Raw genomic sequence first — 23,447 nt, forward strand, 5'->3', positions numbered from 1 at the left:
TTTTATGCCAGTCTTTTTTTTGCTACTGTGAAGCACTTTGAGCTGCAATTCTTGTATGAAAATAAAGTTTATTATTATTATAAGCCTTGCATATTGGTAGGAAATGCATTCAAGAGAATACCATTAACAGCGAGTGCGAAAGAGACATTAACGTTAGCCACAACAACCAGGCACCAAATTCAATAATACGAACCATTTATTGACAGGTTCCGATCAGAGTATAAATCACACTACCAAGTCTTATCTTAGGAAATAAAATGTATTTACAACAGAATTCTCACATACGTTGGTTTCAAATAAAAACAGACAGTAAATGATATAAATAAGTTCTATGGAAAATAAAACTCGTCTTACAAAAAATATATGCAATTTCTGTATACATTTTCTCACATAGGTGCTAATACATCTATACTGTACAGGTTTAAGTACATACCGTTATCATTTACAGCCCTGTGAGTCAAACAAATAAAAAAACCAGTCTGAAAACAACCACTTAATCCAATTGTCTTTAAGCGTTAAAGTCAAATTATGAACCAGATAAACGAAAGCAAATATGAGTGAAGAGAAGATCCCGTTTAGATATTTCATGACTTTTCCAAATGATGAATCAGGGGTTAATTGTCCTCGGCGCAGGGAGGGGGATGGTTGTTTTCAGATTGGCTAGTCGAGTACCTAAAATAGGAGCTTTAAGAGCGTTGCTAAGTAGTACACAGGCACTGACACAAGGGTCACATAACAGATTTTATATAGAGCCTACGTACATTCGCTAACAAACGTGAAGTGAGCTACTTACCGTAGCTTACATTCTTACCCGGGGCCCTGTTCAAATACCTGGGGAGCGCGTCCTTGTCTCTTTTCAGAGCATCGCCTATTAGTTAAACAGCTGTGTTTTTGTTCTTAAGCAAAGTAACGGAATGCATCTGTATTTCGATGGGTTGTTTAAGAAAAAATAAAAACGGTAACATTTTGAAGGATGCATTTTCAGAATATTTGAACGGAGCCTCTGCGTAAGTTGTACAGTAGAAAGACTATATATCTAGACATTCATATCAAGAAGTCCTTCTGTGTTTGTGGTGTGTGTGGCTTCAGAGGGTGTTTCACAGAAAGCTGCCGAGTGTCCTGTACAGGCAGCGTGGGTTTAGTCTGCGCCGTGTCCTTTACTTTTGGTCCTTTGGGGGACGCTATTGTCCTGCCGTCAGACCCGGGCTTAGAAGAGGCGGTGCCTCGAGAGTCACTGTGGTGCTGGGTCTTAGGCCTACTGTCCGTGAAGGAGGGGGGCAGGGGTTGGTGAGCGTCCATTGGCTTAAAAAGGTCAAAGGTGATGAGCGTCCGTGGGGGCTTATGTTCCTGGGCCGGCGTTGATTTCTTCCGCTCCTCCTTGTGGCTGACGTCTCTCTCGCGCTTCCCGTCCTTCTTCGCATGGGCAGAGGAGGAGACGTGCTTCGGGGGGACGACCTTCCCCTCCTCCCGTCCTGACTTGGCTTGTTGCTGCGACGCCTGCATGGACGAAGGGTTGCTCTCCTTTCCCTCCCTGTGTCCACTCTTCTCTTTCTTCCCATGCGATGGCTTATGTCTGTGAGCGCTCGCCTCTCTAGTCTCCTCTCTGTCCGGCCTCACGTGGGAAGGCGTCTGCGCGCCGCTGCTTCTATCCTTCTCGTGCTCCTTCTCTCTCTTGAGCGGAGGTTGTTGCGTCTTGGAGGCTCCGTCAGACTCCCTCACCCCCCTCTCCTCCCTGTGAGCGGCTGGAGTTTTACTGCCCTCCCTCGGCCTCTCCTCGTCCTCCTTCTTCCTCACCAGTGGCGACGGCTGCGTCGACGAACTGCCCTCTCTCCCGCTCTCCGCCTTTGCTTTCTCCCTCTCCTTCATCCTGTCCCTGTCCTTATCCCGGTCTCTCCCCCTGTCCTTCTTGTCCCTGTCCCTCTCCTTCCCCCTGTCCTTGTCCTTCTCCCTCTCTTTCCCCTTTTCCTTGTCGTCCTTCTCTCGGTCCTTCCCCCGTCCCTTCTCCCTCTCCTTCTTGATTGGCAGCGGCGTAGAAACTGCCGTATTGCCATCTTTAACCCTCTCTCTCTCTTTCAGACAGTCGCCCGGTGGACTAGTTTTCTGCTGCTGCTTCTCTTTCTCCTTCAGACCGTCGCCCGGTGGAGTGGTCTTCTGCTGCTTCTCTTTCTCCTTCAGACCGTCGCCCGGTGGAGTGGTCTTCTGCTGCTTCTCTTTCTCCTTCTCCTTCAGACTGTCACCTGGCAGAGTGGTCTTCTGCTGAATCTCTTTCTCTTTCTCATTCAGACTGTCACCTGGCAGAGTGGTCTTCTGCTGAATCTCTTTCTCTTTCTCCTTCAGACTGTCATCTGGCAGAGTGGTCTTCTGCTGATTCTCTTTCTCCTTCAGACTGTCACCTGGCGGAGTGGTCTTCTGCTGATTCTCTTTCTCCTTCAGACTGTCACCTGGCGGAGTGGTCTTGTGCTGATTCTCTTTCTCCTTCAGACTGTCACCTGGCGGAGTGGTCTTCTGCTGATTCTCTTTCTCCTTCAGACTGTCACCTGGCGGAGTGGTCTTGTGCTGATTCTCCTTCTCCTTCAGACTGTCACCTGGCGGAGTGGTCTTCTGCTGATTCTCTTTCTCCTCCTTCAGACTGTCACCTGGCGGAGTGGTCTTCTGCTGCTTCTCTTTCTCCTTCAGACCGTCGCCCGGTGGAGTGGTCTTCTGCTGCTTCTCTTTCAGACCGTCGCCCGGCGGAGTGGGCTTCTGCTTCTTCTCTTTCAGACCCTCAACTGGCAGAGTAGTCTTCTGCTGCTGCTTCTCTTTCAGACAGTCGCCCAGTGGAGTCGTCTTCTGCTGCTTCTCTTTCAGACGGTCGCCCAGTGGAGTCGTCTTCTGCTGCTGCTTCTCTTTCAGACGGTCGCCCAGTGGAGTCGTCTTCTGCTGCTGCTTCTCTTTCAGACGGTCGCCCAGTGGAGTCGTCTTCTGCTGCCTCTCTTTCAGACGGTCGCCCAGTGGAGTCGTCTTCTGCTGCTGCTTCTCTTTCAGACGGTCGCCCAGTGGAGTGGTCTGCTGCTGCTTCTCTTTCAGACGGTCACCCAGTGGAGTGGTCTTCTGCTGCTGCTTCTCTTTCAGACGGTCGCCCAGTGGAGTGGTCTTCTGCTGCTTCTCTTTCAGACGGTCGCCCAGTGGAGTGGTCTTCTGCTGCTGCTGCTTCTCTTTCAGACGGTCGCCCAGTGGAGTGGTCTTCTGCTGCCTCTCTTTCTCCCTCAGACCGTCACCTGGCAGAGTGGGCTTCTGACGCTTCTCTTCTTCCACATCGCTCTCTCTCCTAATCTGCTGCAGTGCCCTGGAGGGTGTGCCGCTTTCTCTAGCCCCTTCGCGCTCGCCCCTCTGTGGAGTCCGATAGATGTCTGCAGTGCAGTCTCCTCTGTCCTTCCCCTCCACGGGCCCCGTCAGGGTGTCTGTTGGGACCGGTGTACCTCCGTCTCTCTCACGTTTAATCCAAGGCACCGACTCTGTAGGCGAGGAGTCCGACTCTGACTCTGTCTCAGTCTCCATTCTCCCCTCCATCTCTTCTTCCTTCTCTGACTCCATCTCCTCTTCCTTCTCCGATTCCATCTCCTCTTCCTCCTCTTTGCAAACCCGAGTCGGTCCTTGCGAGGACAACCCCTCCCCTTCCTCTTCGCTCTCGGCCTCCACCTTAATCGGCGTCCATGTGAGAGTATCACACCTTTTAGTTCCCTCTTCCTCCTCCATGCTATCATCCTCCTCCTCCTCTATAATTTGAAGTAGCGTCTGCGGAGGTGTACAGGCTTCCTCCTCTTCCTTCACCACCTCCTCCTCGTCCTCCTGCTCTCCCTGGTGGTACTGTCGGAGACGGATGTGCCAGGCCAGGCTGCAGACGGCGGAAACGGTCTTGAACTGGTGGACCACGCCCCGGGGGATGAAGTAGATGTCGTCGTGGTAGAGTTGGATGCGGGCGTAGCGGATCCCTTCCCTGCGGAGCTGGTTCAGCTTGGCGTCGTCAATCCACTGTACACACTGCGGGGGAACAGAGGGGATCACAGTCACTTAACACATTCCCTGCCACGCTTATATCCATCAATGTTTGATCACTGCCACCAGTCTAAGCCTATGGAGATGTTTACCTTCTTTGCAGGGCTATAACTTTTTAAATTGTATTGCTAAATTGACATTACTATGGCCCATTCAACATCGATTATCTATCGTTCAGGATGTAGGAACGTTTTACTTTTTCATTCACAGGTTCATACGAAAATACAGTCTAGAACAGCGGTTCTCAACAGGGGTTCCGCGGCACCCTAGGGTGCCGCAGAGAGCTGCCAGGGGTGCCTTGAGATTTATTTAAAAAAAAGAAATGTATCACTAAAGTGCTATCTGTTGCAGCTGCACTGTTTTCCATGAAAATACCATATTTGGATAAGTTTGACAATTTCTCAAAATCTGAAAATCATTATTTAATAAAACACAGAAAAGGATCACCTTGGATAAAAAAAAACTTTACAGACAACATTGAGACAAAGCTTCCTGACACATTTCCATCCAAACTCTTGGAAGAACTCATTGAAATCTCATCTGATACCACCTGGAGAGCTAGTTTCAGAGTGTGGTGCTGAGTACCAAGTATCTCATGATGCAGCAGTTAAGGTGTTGATACCATTCAGCACCACATATCTGTGTGAAGCTGGCTTTTCATCCATGACAGCTCTGAAAACAAAATATAGGGCCAAGTTGAGCCTTGAGGATGACATGCGTGTTGCCAAAGATCTCTCCACGTATTGACGGTATTATTAGCCAGCAGCAGCAGACCTCGCATTGAGCTAGAAATGTCCACTGAGTGAACAAGTGCTTATTTTCTGTATTTATTTATATTTTTTGAGAAATGGTAATTTGGTGATCCTTTTCTGTATTTAAAAAAATACATGATTTTCTGTTTTTGAGAAATGGTCAAACTTATCCAAATATGCTATTTTTATGGAAAAGTGTGCCGCTGCAACAGATAGCACTTTAGTGATCCTTTTCTGTATTTAAAAAAAAATACATGATTTTCAGTTTTTGAGAAATGGTCACACTTATCCAAATATGCTATTTTTATGGAAAAGTGTGCCGCTGCAACAGATAGCACTTTAGTGATAATTTTCTGTAAAAAAATATGCTATTTGATTTACTACTACAAGCAGTGTAATGTCAACCGTACTAAGCCATTTAGACCTGAAACACCCGTTAATAATGCATTATATAGCCTGCATATACACACAAATGTGTTTCCCGGTTTCTTAAATAAACATTATTTTGAAAGCAAGCACTTTTGTCATCATTGTAGCAAAAAAGACAGGACCGGAAAAGTCTTTATCGTATGTAGGGGTGCCCTGGAATATTTTATTGAACACAGGGGTGCCTTGGCAGCAGAAAGGTTGAGAACCCCTGGTCTAGAATATAAATATGTTTTTATCGTTTTCTGCAGTAATTCCTAGAACGTGAGATATAGGCATAAATGCATATCGCTGCTGTCGGGACAAAACCTCATAACTCCATTTTTTGAATATTTTTTTTATTATATAAATCAACTCAGTAGATCATCCTCCATATGTGTGTGTGGGTTTTACAAAGTTTAAACAATGGGAAAGCATTAAACCGATCATCTGTCTAAACCTCCTAACTCTATTCACCCTCAAATCTGTGTTAGTTTTTTTCATCTGCTGAAAAGTTGGGTTTTTGTCCCGACAGCAGCGATATGTAGATTATCAAATGCCGTTTGTTGGCGTTACACGCTATATTAAAAATTTCAACTGTACATGATCCTAAACGTTATGACTGATCATGTGCGGGTGAACGGGGGGAGGGGGTGGGGTAGTTTATAATTCCGTGATCATCGGTAAATGCTTTATGTAGTATGGGTGATATTGATCAGAGCAGTTTGCATGGATAATAATAAACAAACGCGCTGAAAATTACGTCAGCGTCCTCTTACCGTTGGCCGGTGAGACTGGAGCAAAAAGATCCCACTTATTTGACGCCGATCGAGTCCATCCATTTCCGGTTTGTATAATAATAATACACGCCCAAATCATGTCGATTATTGAGTTATGGCAGCGATCCATATACACGGTGTGTGGCTAGAGTCCCGCAACAATATGCGAGTGCCGGACACATTTCAGAGACGCACCGAGGTCGACTCGTCCAGTCGACCATTTCCGGTTTGGCAACTCGCCGATCATCCACCAGGGGGCAGTATTGAAGCGTTGCAGAGTTGTGCCGAGTCCCACTGCATCAGACCAGGCTCCGTGAGGGAATTATGAATAACATGGCGAAGAAATGAAATATGATCTCAATAACGTCGTACGCCGTGGAATGGCAGAATTAGCATGAACTTGAATCATGTTGTACGACGTTTTTGGCGCAGGATGTGTTAATATTAACAACAGGGTTCCCACTATAAAGGGTTCTGTATCATAGTGGATCCGCTCGGCGTCACTCATGCACTATCTCGCATACGTGCACGCGCACTGAATAAAATTCCACAATGTGCCTTTATCCCAGTATTCGTCTGACCACACCCCTCGTTAGCTTACCTACATAAGCAGGTGTGTGGTCACCTGCTCTCCTCCTTTTTCGCTTTCACCACAAGGCGTGCCTCGGTAGATCCCCACTTGACGTGATGTGATAGTAGGAGAAGAGTTGGAAAACAAGAGATACGTTGACATCATATCTTTATTTTCTCTCTCACTATATTCGAGAAAATACGGCGATATTGTCTTCGTACTGGAGTGTCTGGAAGATGATCATTCTAAAAAACCTCCACCGGTTTTCGTATTGGGAGTTCGCGCCGCTACATGCCTTCCAACTGCAGTCCTTGCTGTGGCTGGTTGCGGTAAAAGCACAGCTGGACTGTAGGACGCGCCGCTGTTGTGAGAAGCGGTGGGTTCCAGGTTGGTGAGTAATGTTTTGCTTGCGAGCTCCACTTGTCTGTTAGTGCTATGGGGGCTAGCTGACAATGTTTACGAACGCCGGCCCCAGATTAGGGTCTTTTGTTCAGCCTCTTAGGCAACGGCGGAAGACCTTGTATAGTTAACTAGTGGGCCACGACCAATAACACTGGTGATCGCTGTGTTTTCTGGACGAGTGGATGTTTCTCTGTCACCGTGAGGCCCCGTCTTTCATATACAAATGAGTATTCCCTCACGAGGAAATATGGGCATGGATGTTCGTTAGCGGAAGATCTGTGTTCAAGTCAGCTACAGCCCAGATGGGAATTGTGCTGGCTCCGTCGGGTGTTGGTAAAATCACCGTTGTAAACTGTGTTAACATCTTGTTTCTCTTTTCTCTTAAAAAGTGAGGAGGGTTTCAGAACGGCGGCCTGTCTGAGTGTCTTGTTGTATCGTTGTGTACGAGTTCCGGTGGTAGCTAATTAGCTTGCGTGCTAGTTGTGGCCTACTGTGTTAGCCAGTCAGCTGTTAGCTGCGGCGCTAGCTCGCTGTGTTTACCAAGCCTGTTGTGCTAGGCTAGGTAACGTTAGCTTGCTGCTATCGGCCGAGAGCGGCCGTTGGCTTAATGCTACACTGTTGAACGTGCTGTGACGATAACATGTTTTTAACACTCTTGACTACGACGTCATCTTTGACAGAGGATGTTCGCCGAACCTGCCCTGAGCCAGGCCGGCGAGGACTGCGTCAACAAGGAGCACCGTAGCGGCGGGTTGGAGCAGCGAGCTGCCCGTGTCGTCAAACACAGGAGGCTGTGTTTACTTCGGTGCCATGTTAGAGACTGCAAATTGCTTGATCTGCGCTCCTGGTAGGCAAGGTCCTGACCAGACCTTGAACACTTCTTCTTGCTTTCCCTTCTAAATGTTTTGTAAATAACGATGTATCACAAAACGAGTGTTGCTGCACTACATTTAGGATACGATGCGAGTTATGTGTGAATTGTCTTGTCACTGGTATTTAGCTTCTCCATGCAAATCGGGTTGTTTGTTACAGATGTGAAAATGATCTGGTTTGTTGTGTTGAGAAACATCATGTGTGTTTATGTACTGTGTACTCACAACTAAGGGGGTTAAACTAACCTATAAAGCTATGCTTAGTGACATGAGTAAAGAATGATTCTTTTCTCAGCCTGTAATGACAATGAACAGTGTGTTCACATATTAACAGGTTTACCTGTTTAACTGGCCGTATTAAGGGTAAAGTAGGAGGGTTGTGTTTCCGCCCGGTTTCTCTGGGGACTTCTTCATCCTCCTCTCAGACATGTTGTTACACTATATTGTGTCACTGTGTGGTAGGGATACGATGTAACCCTTAGCTTGATTGCTGAGGTTGTGCTAAAACTGCTTGAGGAACTTTATTTTCCTAAAAGAAAAGATTGTTTGGTCGCTTTTCGTGTGTGCTTAGCAAGGCCTGTGGCCGATACTAATCGAGAATTATGTATTCTCTCATTATGAAAAACGGCGTTCCTCTGTAGAGTGTTTTTGCCATTTTTTGTAGGTGATAATGGGTTGTGTGTGTCGTGTGACCTACAACTGGGTTGGGCTGGCCACAGAAGCACATGTGTAAGTTTGGTACCGGGGCTCTTGGAGGGCCCTCTCTATTCTGTGTTTTTTCCTTAGTAAAAATCAGATAGCAGGTTAGCACATGCGCTGTGTGAAGCTGTTAGACGCTTCATGGAGCTGACTATGACTGCGTCACTTTTTTTTTGTCATTACATCGTATCATGGGTGTGGGGTCGTAAAGGGGTGAACTGGTAACCTTTCCTCCCCATTTTTTCTGTTGGTCAGGGGTAAACCCACCTGTCCTTTAAGGTTCCTGTCACGTTGCGGTTCGGCACGTTACAGGGTGAGGGGGGGGGGGGGGGGGGGAGGGAGTTTCCTGGTCCCACGCCCTGGAATATTGGGCGTGTGCACCGCAGAAATCCCCCCGCCATAGAGTACGTCACTGTGCGCGTCTCTCTTGGTAGGACTTCCGTGTGCTGTTCAGGTCCATATGATGGATCTGTTTCGGGGGGTGGTCAGGGCTCCTCCTCACGAAGCTCCTATTCGGGCCTTCTGTGAGTTGGGACTCTCCTTCCATGTGAGGGAGCCTCCTCAGTAGGGATGCACCGAAAATTCGGCTACCGAAAATGGTTAAAAAGGCTCTTTCGGCCGAAAGGGTTTTAGCACCGAAAATATATGACCGAAAGTCAAATAACGTGTTGTTGTGATGACGTCATCAAAACGCGACTACAGACATACCGGTAGCATGCGCAACATGTAACGTGAGCAGCTTGGCAGCTCTTCCTGCATTCTACAGCCTGTGATAACTAACTCCTCTTGGGAGTAGGGATGCCCCCCGAAACCCGGTTCTAAACTAAATTAGAAAAAACCGGAGTATTGATCAGCTCCGACGTTAACGGTACTGCTATCAGTAGTCTAGGAGCGGATTAGCTACGGAGCTAACAGTGTACCATCCATCTGCTACGCAACGGTGGCAGCAACAGTGGACACTGAGTAATGTTAACGTTATGACAAGTTCATACTACACTACACGTATAACGTTAACGTTACTCCGTTTAAATGAAGTGTTTAATTAGCAGCAATCTGTTGTTTAAACCGGAAATGGAAATGCGAGGACAGGAAGTCGTCATCAATCGTTGTAGTCTTTTAGTCTTAACAGTCTGGAATTAATGTATGCATTCAAAAGTGCTGAATAAATGTTTTATGGGCCCATAATAGTGATTATTAATATTATTTAAGTTAAGTTTAGCCATAATCATGTCTTTTGCCATAATCAGGTAGCTAAAAAAAAAAAAAAAAAAAATCATGTATATATTTATATTAATCATTTTCGGCCTTTCTGCATTCGGTTTTCGGCCAACTGTTTCCTATTTTCTGTATCGGTTTCGGCCAAGAATTTCCCATTCGGTGCATCCCTACTCCTCAGAGTACAGAGCCTCCTCCTCAGATTGATAAGGTGAGTGGAACCTCGAGAAGGAGTCCTACTCTATTGTGTGTGTATTCGATTCAATTCGATTATTGAGTGTGTATGGGTTCAGTGCCTCCTCCCCGGAGAGCCCTACAACCAAACTTTTACATGGCTCAAGGTGCAATATATTCTTTTCAATCTGTACAGCTCGCGTGGGAAGTCTCTCTGGGGATTTCCGTCTCCTCTCTATGGGAGGGTGGTGGAATGTAAAGATGTAAACAATTTTACCCCCGGCTGTGTAGACTGGGATACATACTGTTGGTGCTTCCTTCTTTTCTATTAAAAAGAGTTGGAGTTAGGAAGTTTCACACCCCTCTCGTCATTCCCCTGGGCGCCTTGGGGATTCAATGACAGGTCTAAATAGCCTGTTCATTGATGTGGTTGTGTCCCGACGCACGCATAGTGCTAGCTCGGGGTGTTCTGTAATCAGGCGACTGACTGGCACGCCTTGGTTGCTTGGGGTTAAAACGGCGTTTTTATAAAGCAACTGGGATGGAGGTTTTTCCTCTTCCGACGACCTGTTTTGGTTGTCGACGGATTCTCGTTCATATCTGGGGGATGATGACGGAATGGATCTGAACATATGTAGAGGGGTCTCACACCCTGGGGGTGGGCCACTGGGCGCGGTTCGCCCCGAACGTCTGGGTGGCGCCTTCTTTTCATGTTTAAGATCAACACGCATATCTGCCCCTTCTCCTGGAGTAGGCATGTCGGCGTGGTTAGGGCACAGGACTGGTTCTGGTCACGCTGGTCCGGATCAGTTAAACCCGTTGTCCGCCGGGGATGCAGATCTGCTGTTCTGGTACCCTGGGACTTGGGCTTTTTTCAGGGGGGAAAATGCCAGGTCGGTCCGGGTGTCACGGGGTTAAGCGCTATGGAGACCCTGGTTGGGTACATTTGTACTCAGCACTGTCGTAATGGCTTACGGCCATGCCAACCTGTACACGCTCGATCTCGTCAGATCTCGGCCACTACACAGGTTGGTCCTGGTTAGTACTTGGTTGGGAGACTGCGTGGGAATACCAAGTACGGTGTGCTTGGGGCTGGTTCTCAATTTTTTTCACTCCTCTCTCACGCATGGCGAAGAGGGGCCTGTTGGGGTGGTCTTTGACCTCCTCTGGTGACCCTGTGCTTCCCGTATCGCCGGGCCCGGTCCGAAGTAATGTTTCGTCGACCCGTATGCCTGGGATAACCCTTTTTTGAAAACTGAAACACTTGTACTGCGGTATAGCCTGTGTATACCCGCAGGTGTGTTTTGGAGTTTTTTTCTTGAGGGGTTATGGAACAACCACCGCATTGGGTAACGACAAGGTGGTTGATTCCCTGGTGTGTTGGAGCAGTGTCGACTCCCGGGTTACCCGGTTGAGGGTGCCCCTGCACGTTCATGACGTCTGCCAATCGTGTCAGCCTTCTCTGCCTCAACCCCTCTGGGTGGGTTTTTTTTTTAATGGAGGCTTGGTCATGCAACAACGCCAGCATACGCCCCTTCCGCCGGGGCGGCTGTTTTCAGCTGACTCCTTTGGCGCCTGTCTCGTCCGCAGTCTCCAGGCTCGGGTTAACAGCCTGTTGCCTGGTTTTTTCCCCGGTGCGCTGCCTGCTTCCGTTGGTTAACCTTTTTTGTGTGCTTACGGCCATGCTGACTGCCTGTTCTGCAGGGTCAGTGTGCCAGGCGGTGTACTGTTGGGGGGACAGGGCCCGCTCGGCTGAGGGGCCTTTGTCCGGATACGCTGGCGATGTGGGGGGCGGGGACACTAAGTGCCCACCTGGTGGGGTCTTGATGCTGGCATCATGGACCTCTCCGGGCCCCCGTTCCAGGGGGTCCAGTCCCTTTGGTGGGTCTGGGCCTTCCTTCGCGCTCCGCTGCTATGGCCTTGCCACGGGGTTGGGTTTGCCCTTGACCCCGTGATTCTGGGGGCAGTAACGAGGTTGTTCCCTCCGTTCGTTCCCGGGTGGCATGCGGGTTGTGCGTGTGTGTAGTCGTGGGGTCAGGCTGTGCGTTGAGTTGCTTGAGTGCCTCTTCGCACGGTCGGGTCCGTCGCCCTCCCGGGAAACCTCCAATAGGGGGGGTGCTCTCCATTAGGGGGGGTCGGGGGGGCTCGGCCCTCCCTGTTCTGATGGTTGTGGGGGGCCTTCAGCGGGGTGTATTTGTCGGCCGGTGGCTCCGCTCGGCCTCCCTATGTGCATGAGTGACGCCGAGCGGATCCACTATGATACAGAACGATAGGTTATGATAGGTTATGACTATAAAGGTACATTGTGGAATTTTATTCAGTGCGCGTGCACGTATGCGAGATAGTGCATGAGTGACGCCGAGCGTCACCACTATTAACAGAACTTGGTTATAGTCATAACCTATCGTTAAAATTCTATTACTTTTGCATGACTTTTCACAGTGGCTCCACAACCAAAACCTTCCATCACTGAGTGAGTGCGTCCGACTCCCACCTAAACCGTTTATACTGCCTATTTTTACTGTTCTACTGTACTATAATTTGTATTTCATGTATTTATTTATGGATTTTGCTATTACCCTGCCCATACCTATAACCCCCTGCCCCCTCCTGTAACCCCCTCCCCCCTCCTGCTATGATGCCTGAATTTCCCCAAGGGGATCAATAAAGGAATATCTTATTTTAAACATAATGCTCCAAGACACTGCATAGTCTTAATAAACCACATGATTTCACACGATAAAGTTAGCACTGTTTACAGACCACCAAGGAACAAGCTTATCACAAATAGAGTAAATAGAACACATACATAAACGCCTCGATAAACTCATAGAAATTAGCCAGATGTGTGCGATTCCTCGATATTCATTGATTTAGTTGACAAAATCTCCCTGTATGGAAAAAGAGGCTTTTCAAAATGTCATATTTCAGACAATTCAGGAACCGTGGGAACTCTGTAACTGAGCGATTAATGTTTCTGTAGAATAAAAAAATAAGTGACCATAGCTCAGCGTAGGAAGGTCCGATCGAGGTCCATATCTGAGGAGGTGCCAGGCTGTTGTGGCTGTGTGTGGTTCTTCCACACGCTACTGTTCATTAAATTAATAAATTGTAAAATTGCCAATATGTCTAGTTTCTTCCTCGTTACTGATAGGCTTCAATCATCCAATCCACCAAACACCAAACAATAGTCAATAGCAACAGCAGAATAAGCGGTTTGAATAAGATTCGTCACATTTTTCATGGGCGCAACCCACATACTCAGCTGTGCTGCACATCCCACAAATGCATGTTCCTTACAAATGGGGCACCATTTAAAAAACATAAATAAACAGGCTTTCCAACGGTATAAAATGTATTGCCAAGAAGCATCATTACAACAGAGAAATAATCTACCAAACACAAATTTCCAAAATTTATGTTTATTTATTAAACATTATTTAGTCCATATCGTTCCTCACATTCATATTCTGAATAGGAACGTGAGAGGGAAGCGTGAGGTGAATCACCAGTTCAAGTGACAGTGCAACGACACTCGAGAATGAGAAATGCGCTGAAATACATATAATAATTGGATTTTGGGGGGGGACCAAATCACAGATTTGGCCAATGGGTATCGGATCGGTATCGGGACTGAAAAAGTCGGATCGGTGCATCCCTAATCTATTTATTACTAAAAGATTTGCACTACATCTCTACCTCATTTTAGCATTTTGTACTTTAGTTTTGTGTTTTGTATATTTTGTATTATGTTTGATCTTTATACTTTTTACTGTATGAAGCACAATCTCAGGAGGCTCATACAGAACCAAGCATTTCACTGTAATGTACATGTACCTTATACTGTATGCGACATAAAACAAAACTTGAAATTATATTGTATGAGCCCTCTTTAGCCTGCACACCCAATCTCCATCATCAACTGGCATTTCCATCAAATCCAATTAAATCCTGGATAATTTCACGTGAATGCTGCTTTTTCCCCACATCAAAGTGATGGTCTTTATACCGTGGATCAGTCGCGATAGCCCTCTTAGATATTGGAGGACCAATCAAGGCCTCTTTCCTGAGCTGGCACAGATGGCGCAGGTACTTGTCTGCCCGTCCACAATCACAGACATTGAGAGACGGTTTAGCGCTGCATCTCATGTCACTGATGAGAAAAGGAACCGACTTTCTTGTGAGAAAGCAGAGAAGCTTCCGTTTCTAAAGAAGAACTCGTCAATTTCCTGAAGTAGAAAGTAGGCCTATTGTAAAAAGGGCCATTATTCCTTTGTTGTTAGTTTATCCAGATGCAATTTTTTTTTATAATACAGACAGATGTTATCACAATAGCTTTTTAACCTGTTCCACCCGACGGGACCGGATCTGGTCCCAAAACGGCATCTGGTCATAAATCTATATTTTTCAGAGTGTTGCATATTTTTTGCGATTTTTTTTATCAAACGTTTTCAAGTATTAACATCACTAACATGTCACAAAAGCATGTAGAATGTATATTATCATCAATACGTTAGTTTAGCAATAGGTTAAAAGTGCCATTAGATAGTTTTAACTTCTCGATTTGCTGAAGTCTATTGCAAGACTGCGACCATTTTGAACATTTTGAATCATGGGAATTGTAGTTTCTTTGCTGCCATTTTGTCGAGGGTATGCATAGCTTTGGATCAGCGTTGGAATTATTCCGAACTACACTTCCTGGTAGTTTCTGTGGGGGTTCAAAGTTCAGCGTTCTGAATGAATTATTTCAATAACTGTTATTATTCGGGATAATAAGCCACAAAAGGTAAAGTTTTTGACAAATATTGAAACGCAGTTAGTTACTCCTCCCTATTGTTAGCATGTAGCAACAATTAGATCTGAAATTAGTTTAGAAATGGTTGCACTGTGGTGAAAATAAAAAGGTACAGTAGATATCATTATCTGTTCTTATGCACGCCTGGTGATACTAAATCCAAATTGAACTCAGGCATTTGAAAGATAATATATGTATATATATATATATATATATATATATATATATATATATATATATATATATAATGTGAGAATTGGCTATAATAAGGTAATTTATAAGCATCATATTCTATATAATAATATTTCAAATTGCATTGGTCCGGATGGGAGAATTCAGTACTGTATCTACAGAACCTTCGGTTTAATCATCTTCCCTTTATTAATTTCCTTAGATTTTTTTTTTATTATTATTATTATCTTTTTTACACATGATCTCAAGAGGGTACTGCACGAGATCAGTGGCAGTTTTTTAAGTTTGGTCATTATTATCATGGTGTTATTCACTGTCAAATATGCAAAGAAAAATCACAATTCATATTCTCCTTTGTTTCATCACAATTTAAGCAAGCCTAGTAATAGACACAATATTTCTGACACTGTGAATACATTCCCTGAGGTCCATAGATGTCCCTAGATACCAAGAATATGCAAATGGCCCTTGTAGAAGTGGAGCAATATTCCATTTACCTAGGTATATATTTTAGGCGAAAATATTCCACGGGTGGAACAGGTTAAATGCCTAATATATTCAGGGAAAGAATTTGCTCAAAGATTGGCAAATAAAAGTTATTTGACTTCTAAATTATTTTCAGTTATTGTGCTTCTTTGTGTATAATGTCTGGTGGAAAGGACAACGTTCAATAGACTAATAAAAGTTCTCATCACCATGTTTTGCTATTTAATTGTGTCATTGAAAATAAATCTACATACATTTACATTTATATTTAAGTTCCATGTGGATAATCTTGCCTCCAAGCTGCGGCAGGAAATTGGTTTCCTGTACAGAAACAGATCCAGCTTTCCTCTGATTAGTAGGAAAATAATTGTTGCATCAGTCTTTAACAGTTTTGGACTATGGTGATATAGGCATGCTGCAACATCAACTCTTAACACTTTGGTGACCACAGTCTTGCGCTGATTTATACCTCAGAGGACAGAGGTTTGTTTACAAACCGATGTACTTTCTAAGAGCTACCGGTATATATATAATTTATAGTATTGCTATCTGTCCATTCTCATTGTCACTTGAGTGCATAAACCGTGCCTTCATAATGGCTTAAAGAAAATAAAAATCCATCGGTTGGTTGTCATTTTATAGCGTCGTGAATATAAGGTATATCGCACTTTGTCTCGTCTTTTTTCCAGGAAGCTAGATAATAGGCTAAACGTTGGCGCCGTTATATCAAACGCCATTTCTGCTGTATATATACGAATGAAATAAAACAAACTGCGTAGCATCCGCACTATTACAGAGCATGTATGGATGAAATGGGGGCGGCGGGGAACGCCGATTAGTATTATTGATTAGCAATACAGTGTGCATTCAGGTAGCCAATGTCAGTGATCGATCACGTTAGGTTTTAAAACAATGTCCAATCCAGCTGTAATTTGGGGGAATAGTATCCTACCGTCAGGCGATGTGATCGCCGGCAGCATTTCGTCATTAGTCATCGGAATCTGGTAGATCGATATGTCCATTGGCTAATCATAAATCCCATTATTCCAGGCTGAAATATGCGATCGGTAACGTGATCAAAGATGGAGGGTGTTCGTTTGGAACCGAGGCTCGTATGATCCGCCCACAGACAGTGAAAAGATTTTTTTCCTCAAATGCCCTCAATGATACTGCAGTGGAGCGATGGCGCCCCTAAGAGGATCTGGCCGGTATTGCATGTTTCGAAAATCAAATATGTGGGTAGGTCATGCATGTCGATCGCGGATGTTAATAGTGTTATAAATATGGAATAAAACAATAACAACTCGCCACGAGTTAACTCGTGGCTCTGGTCCACAACTCATGGAATCGAATCACGAGTAACTCGTGGACGGTCCCTATAGTGTTAAACCTCTGGACTCTGTTTATTTTTAAAGCCCTTATTGGTAAGCAACCTGTTTATATCTTATTTTTAAAGCCCTTATTGGTAAGCAACCTGTTTATATCTTTTCACTGTTAAGAGTGGAATATTGGAAACTATTCGACCCAATCTAATGACTGGATGGTTCTTAGGGTCCCTCAAGTATGTTCTGATCTAGCTTTTAGCTATGAGGCCGCTAACTCTTATAATGTCCTCCAAATATAGGCAAATAAAGGATATTGGCAAATAAAGTGTTTCCTCATTGCCAAAGAAAACTTTTACAGGCATATGGCGTTTGGAGTAAATTTTGGACCCTGCTTATAGCATTGAATAAATACATATTTTATACCTTCTCAAAGTGAATTGAAGGCTTTTTAATACATTTGAAGACTTTTTATGAACCTGTGGCCACCCTGTATTATAACTAGTGATGCACAATATATCGGCCGCCGATATAATATCGTTTTTTTTACACATCGGTATCGGTCCGATATCAAGATAGGGCCGATATGGGCCGATATTAAAAAAATATCTAAAAAAAAAGATGTTTTAAATATTTTTTTTTCTTTTTACATGTTTTGGCCTTAAATAGTTTCAAAATATCAGTCATTTCTGAAACTAAGTTACAAAAGTATATAAAAAAAAATAATAAATTTGGAAAATAGCTCTTTATTTGATCATCATAAAAAAGTGTTTTCTATACAGAGATATCGACATTGGTAAATATCGGTATCGGCCAGAACAGCAATATTAATATCGGTTATCGGTCACAATTTTCACATCAGTGCATCACTAATTCTAACATTGGATTAATGTTCTTGACGCAGCTAAAGTTACTAGCGAGGATACGTTTCATGCTGTTTGCGGTCGGCGTGGTCTCCACGTCATCAGCGGAGATGTTGCAGGAAGGTTCTGTGCTAGGGATGGGCACGAGTTCATTCTTTTTTCACATTACTGCTCAATTGCACAACCCTTTTTATTCTAATTAGTGTATATACTCTACCACATCGTGCACAATTGTACAGCCCTGGCCTGTTTTATTTTATAATTATATAATATTCTATTGTACTTCTATTTTAATTTAGTTTATATTCCATTTTATCTCATTATTTTATTCTACCGTAATTGTCTGTCGGTTAATGTTGCACCAAATCAAAGTATTTGTATGTGTAAACTACTTTGCAAATAAAGACCTTTCGGATTCCGATTTCCGAGTACCGGTAATGTTTTCCCAGATTGAGTACTCGCATGAATTACTCGAATAGTGCTTGAGTAATTGTTTAGGGAAATCTATTTTTAGAACTCATCTTAAAGAGCATGGCAGCAGCACGATATTGCGCAGAGTTACACACTACAGATTTTATTACGTCTCACTCCGCAGACATAACAATGCACAGCAATATATCTGATGCTTAAAGCTTATTGTCGGTCAAAACAGTCAGTTACCATTTGTAATAATTACCTCTACTTTGTCTGCAGCAGGTCTCTCTGCCCATGGAACAGCATGTCTGTATAATACTAGTCTATGATCACAATGTATGTTTCCATAGCTATGCAGATGACACACAACTGTACATCTCTGGTGAATCCAACGATGCTGCAGCCATAACTCCATTAGTGCCCGTCTTTTAGCAATAAATAAATGGAAGAGCAATAATTTCTTAAAATTAAACGAGGACAAAACTGAAATCCTACTAGTCTGCCCTATAACAAAAAGAGAAATGCTGCTGAATAAAATGGGAAAATTTAGTCCTTGGATTAAACCTGGATTAAATACTTATGTATTGGTGTTAGGGCTGTCTTAAATACTTTGAAGCTTCGTTCGATGGGCATGGGATTCGAATATGAAAATAAATGTCGATTATGTCGCAAAATCAACTCTGCCTCTCTTTGTTAATTACAACAAGCAATGCTGTTTGTTATTAAAGATGAGGTCGGACTCGGCACTGACAGATTTGTGATTTTGCTGCTTTTATAAAGCCTCAAATGACGGCTTACAATATTTCATGAAAGCAAAGTGTTTAGTTTGTCTAAGATTTAAACTTTACAGCACTGACAAAGTTGAACAAAGTGATGTACAAGTCCCACAACAACAAAAAAAAAATTTTTATTTAATTTTTAATTTTTTCTTTTTAAATGTATCTCGAAGCTTCGAATTAAAATCTAATGTCGGCCCCGAAGCTTCGAATAAAAAAAAAATCCAATGTCTAGTTTTATGTCCCACATAAACAAGATGGCAAAAATATCATTCTTCCACCTTAGAAACATAGCTAAAGTACGACCGTTTATAAATCAAAAGGGCACTGAAAGATTTATCCATGCCTTTATTTCAAGTTAACTTGATTACTGTAATGCACTCTTTACTGGCCTCCTGAAAAAGACCACAGAGACTTCAGCTAGTTTAAAACTCTGCAGCTAGGCCATTAACTAGAACCAACAGGAGAGAGCACATCAGTCCAGTGTTAGCTACTCTGCAGCTAGGCTATTAACTAGAACCAACAGGAGAGAGCACATCAGTCCAGTGTTAGCCACTCTGCTGCTAGGCTATTAACTAGAACCAACAGGAGAGAGCACATCAGTCCAGTGTTAGCCACTCTGCAGCTAGGCTATTAACTAGAACCAACAGGAGAGAGCACATCAGTCCAGTGTTAGCCACTCTGCAGCTAGGCTATTAACTAGAACCAACAGGAGAGAGCACATCAGTCCAGTGTTAGCCACTCTGCAGCTAGGCTATTAACTAGAACCAAGAGGAGAGAGCACATCAGTCCAGTGTTAGCCACTCTATTAACTAGAACCAACAGGAGAGAGCACATCAGTCCAGTGTTAGCCACTCTGCAGCTAGGCTATTAACTAGAACCAACAGGAGAGAGCACATCAGTCCAGTGTTAGCTACTCTGCAGCTAGGCTATTAACTAGAACCAACAGGAGAGAGCACATCAGTCCAGTGTTAGCTACTCTGCAGCTAGGCTATTAACTAGAACCAACAGGAGAGAGCACATCAGTCCAGTGTTAGCCACTCTGCAGCTAGGCTATTAACTAGAACCAACAGGAGAGAGCACATCAGTCCAGTGTTAGCCACTCTGCAGCTAGGCTATTAACTAGAACCAAGAGGAGAGAGCATTAGATTAGATTTTTTAGATTAGATTTATGCTGCCATTTATTTTCAACATTACTTTCATTATGTCTATTTTATGGAACTTGTATGTCTATTGTACTGCTGTAAAGCACTTTGGGCTGCAATTATAGTATGAAAGGTAGAGTTGTTCCGATACCGATACCAGTATCGGAAATGCCGCCGATACTGCCTAAAATGCTGGTACCGGTATCGGCGAGTACCCTCTAATGTTGCGCTCCGATACCATGACGTAATTTATCAACAACACTGCGGACGTTGGGCTCTGTAGATACTTTATATACTCATACTTCGCTGGGTGAGCATTATAAAACAAACGTGTGCTTAATCGACCGTGAATTAAAGTGTCAATTGCCATTAACAGCAGAGCAGATATACTTTCTTAAAATGCCATTGTCCCGACAGCGCTGTTGACGGGGAGCTCTGATGAGTTCGCTTGGTGGCTGGTGTTATTAGCATTGAACAGCTAACCGAAAGCTAGCTTTGACGTTACCTTGGCTAAAGTTGGGGCTATTCACATAATCCAGCAATAATGGCTGCAGATCTGCAAGCAAAGTACAGCAAATTGGCAAAGGAGTATTCCAAGTTAAATCACAATGTCACCGGCAGTAACGTTACAGTCTTTCCATCAGCGTTTCCGTTAGCCGGTAATTACCGGTATTTGACCGGCAAAATCTGTTGAAGTCCGACATATTTAATCTCTCCGGTCATAGTGTCCGGTGAAAATAGTTCCCTCTGGGCACAGTTTGATTATTTGAATTGTATTTGGATGGGCTGGAGTTGGGTGGCCTATGCGATGAACGAAACAATCATTGCGTTTGTTGTCGTTGCTTCGCTCAGCGAGAGCTTGCTGCTGGATTTGCGGAAGGCATGCAGTTGCAGACCCACAGAACCCACCAGCTTTGCTGGCACAGTGCGGTCCCCAGACCTGGAAAGCTGCTCTGCGGGTCTGCAGCTGGATGCTTCTTGCAAACTAACTGCGACCGGCTCGCGCTGATAACAGCTTTCATTGTTGGACCGGCTGCTTGGTGGAGCAACGATGAAACGAATGTAATGAATCGTTCGTCGCATGGGCTATTTAATTTTGGCCTGTTTTGGTACGGTTCGGGTGGTCAAGTTGTGCTTGGAGGGAGTTGTTTTCACCGGACATTATGACCAGCACCAAGTCGTTGGGAGGTGGAGATATACATCACGCAAACCCACGATAATGTTGCCGTCTCTCTCTGCAAAATGTCTCAGTTCTTCGCTTGATATAATTAATACAAATGTCCAATATAACGGAATTCGTTAGCTCATAAAAATGTGATAATAACAGACTGCTGTTTAGTGTCGGACCGACTGCCCACATACGCGGTCTATTTTATTTCAAGTCAGCAGCAGCACGGAGTATCGAGGGACTTATTTTATTTGGAATATATTATGACTGTATACGCAAAAGTAGCCTATAGTTTTAAGTAATAATATTATAAATCTACATGCCTTGAGGATGACATTCTTTATTCAATTGTTTTAAAGCTCAATAAACTATGACCGGAATTAATCTCATTTGTCCGGTAGATTGAAATCTTGCAGGTCACGGAGACCGGCAACAATTTTTTCTAACGGAAACCCTGCTTTCCATATAGCGGTAGCTCATGCTAGCTAACATAGCTCACGGTAACGTTGTCATTGCACAATTGCACGTCGCGTACATAATTAATGACATGTTGCGGACAGCCATATCGGCGACAATGTTTAGCTTTTAGTGCCAAATGATAAGAGTCTGAGGCGGAGTCTCAAAAGAGAATGTTGAATATTTATTGTGCAAAAATCACAACAACAGAGCCTCTGGTACTAAACGGAGCCTTCTTGTGGAAGCAAGTGCAGGAACGAATAATGTCCGTGTGGAACTAATGTGCCAACAACCTTTCCGTGGGTGAACTCATTGAGATCGTTTTCAATTACTGATACTAATACTAATCTATACAATCACCTGTTGTTGAATAAATACCATTACTTTATAGTTATTACTAAAAAAACAGTATATATAAAACAGTAGCTGTATTAAAAAAAAAAACGTTTTATAATTTATATAATATTTTTTAATTTTTTTAATGTATGCACTGGTATCGGATAAGTATCGGTATCGGCCGATACCCAAAGCTTAGGTATCGGAATCGGATCGGAAAGGAAAAAATGGTATCGGAACATCTCTAATGAAAGGTGATACAAATACAGTTTAAAATTATTATAATACTAATGATACTACTACTAATAATAAAATAAGTGACACACTGCACATTGCATAGTAAAAAGCTCATTCAACCCCGGCAGTGGGCAGGCATGTGTATGAGACGAGCATGACCACCACAGTGTGTCATGGGACTTGTGCCCGCGTGTTGCCGTGCCTGCCAAAATTCCCACATCCCTCCGCATGCCTGCTCGCATGCCTGATCGCTGAGAAGGAATCGCTCTGACGCGGCAAACGCTTACCGCCCGTAAAGGCCATGAGTGCTGCCTAACAGCAGGCTTCACAGAAAGCTCCGTTTCTCACCTGAGACAGCGGAGGCTCGTGGAGGTCGAGCTGTAGCCGCATCACCACCTCGGGGAAGTCTCCGGCGTGGAAACACACCACGTCTTTGGTGACCCGCGCAGGAGCATCGCTGTAGTGGAGAGACACAGACGGGTTATTTTTTTTGTATTTTATTTTTTTATTATTTTTTAAACAAACACATAAACAAACATGACAACACATGATAAGATATACAAGCATTAATTGTCAGAGCACATCCAATGAGATCACATTTTAGTTAATTGTCTTATATAAGATATACCCCTAATACCTGTTATCTAAAAACCTACACACATATGCTCCAGCTCGAACCCCCCCCTCCCGGACCCCACCTTGGGAAGTACCTCCACTATCCCTCGCACCTAACCAGACACTACCATTATAAGCTAGCTTTTATTCTCTCCACCACTTCTAACCACATTGACATTTTGGATTCATTGAGACCCAGAATTCTTGCTGTAGATATTTCTTGATAAATCACATCGAGATATGTAAGAAACCAAACTTTCCGGCACATTTTTTCCGGTTGAAACCAGCGTGATGCGATCAGCTTTTTAGCTACTGTGATACCCGATAAAACCAATCTCTTTAGCTGTGGATTTACTGCAAACTCAAAAACATCATTCAATAGTAATACCGAGGGGTGTACAGGTATATTCCAAGATACAAGTTTTGATAGTTGTTGGGTCACATCTTTCCAGAATGCCTTAACTGGTGGGCAGTCCCAATACATGTGCATAAATGTCCCATCGTCCCCATTTGTACATTGGGAGCATTTGGAGTCTTGTTTAAGCCCCATTCTGCACAGTCTTATAGGAGTCAAGTATGTCCTGTGAATATAGTTAAGATTGATTTGTTGATGATCCGGGTTCCTTGATGTAAGTCGGACATTTGCCCAGGCTCCTTGCCAATCAAAGTCATTTTCCAGGTCTGGTATATCCCTCCTCCAGACAGAGTCTAGTTGGAGGGTTTCATACGAGGACGTTA

The 23,447-nt window shown here is 44.0% G+C and overlaps 1 protein-coding gene across 1 annotated transcript in view; it reads right to left on the reverse strand.

The window, feature by feature from the left end:
• Positions 1-186: 186 nt before the first annotated feature.
• Positions 187-23,447, reverse strand: part of LOC311244983 (uncharacterized protein) — a gene marked incomplete at its 5' end in the record, with an annotated part of 83,379 nt that continues 60,118 nt past the window's right edge. Inside the window, 2 exons of the mRNA XM_084334708.1 lie at positions 187-4,020; positions 22,443-22,551. Coding sequence (XP_084190834.1) covers positions 1,045-4,020; positions 22,443-22,551 — 3,085 coding nt within the window. The 3' untranslated portion in view covers positions 187-1,044. The remainder of the gene's footprint in view (positions 4,021-22,442; positions 22,552-23,447) is intronic.

Source organism: Notolepis coatsorum (assembly GCF_963971535.1).
Source record: "Notolepis coatsorum genome assembly, chromosome: 18".
NCBI classification, from domain to species: domain Eukaryota; kingdom Metazoa; phylum Chordata; class Actinopteri; order Aulopiformes; family Paralepididae; genus Notolepis; species Notolepis coatsorum.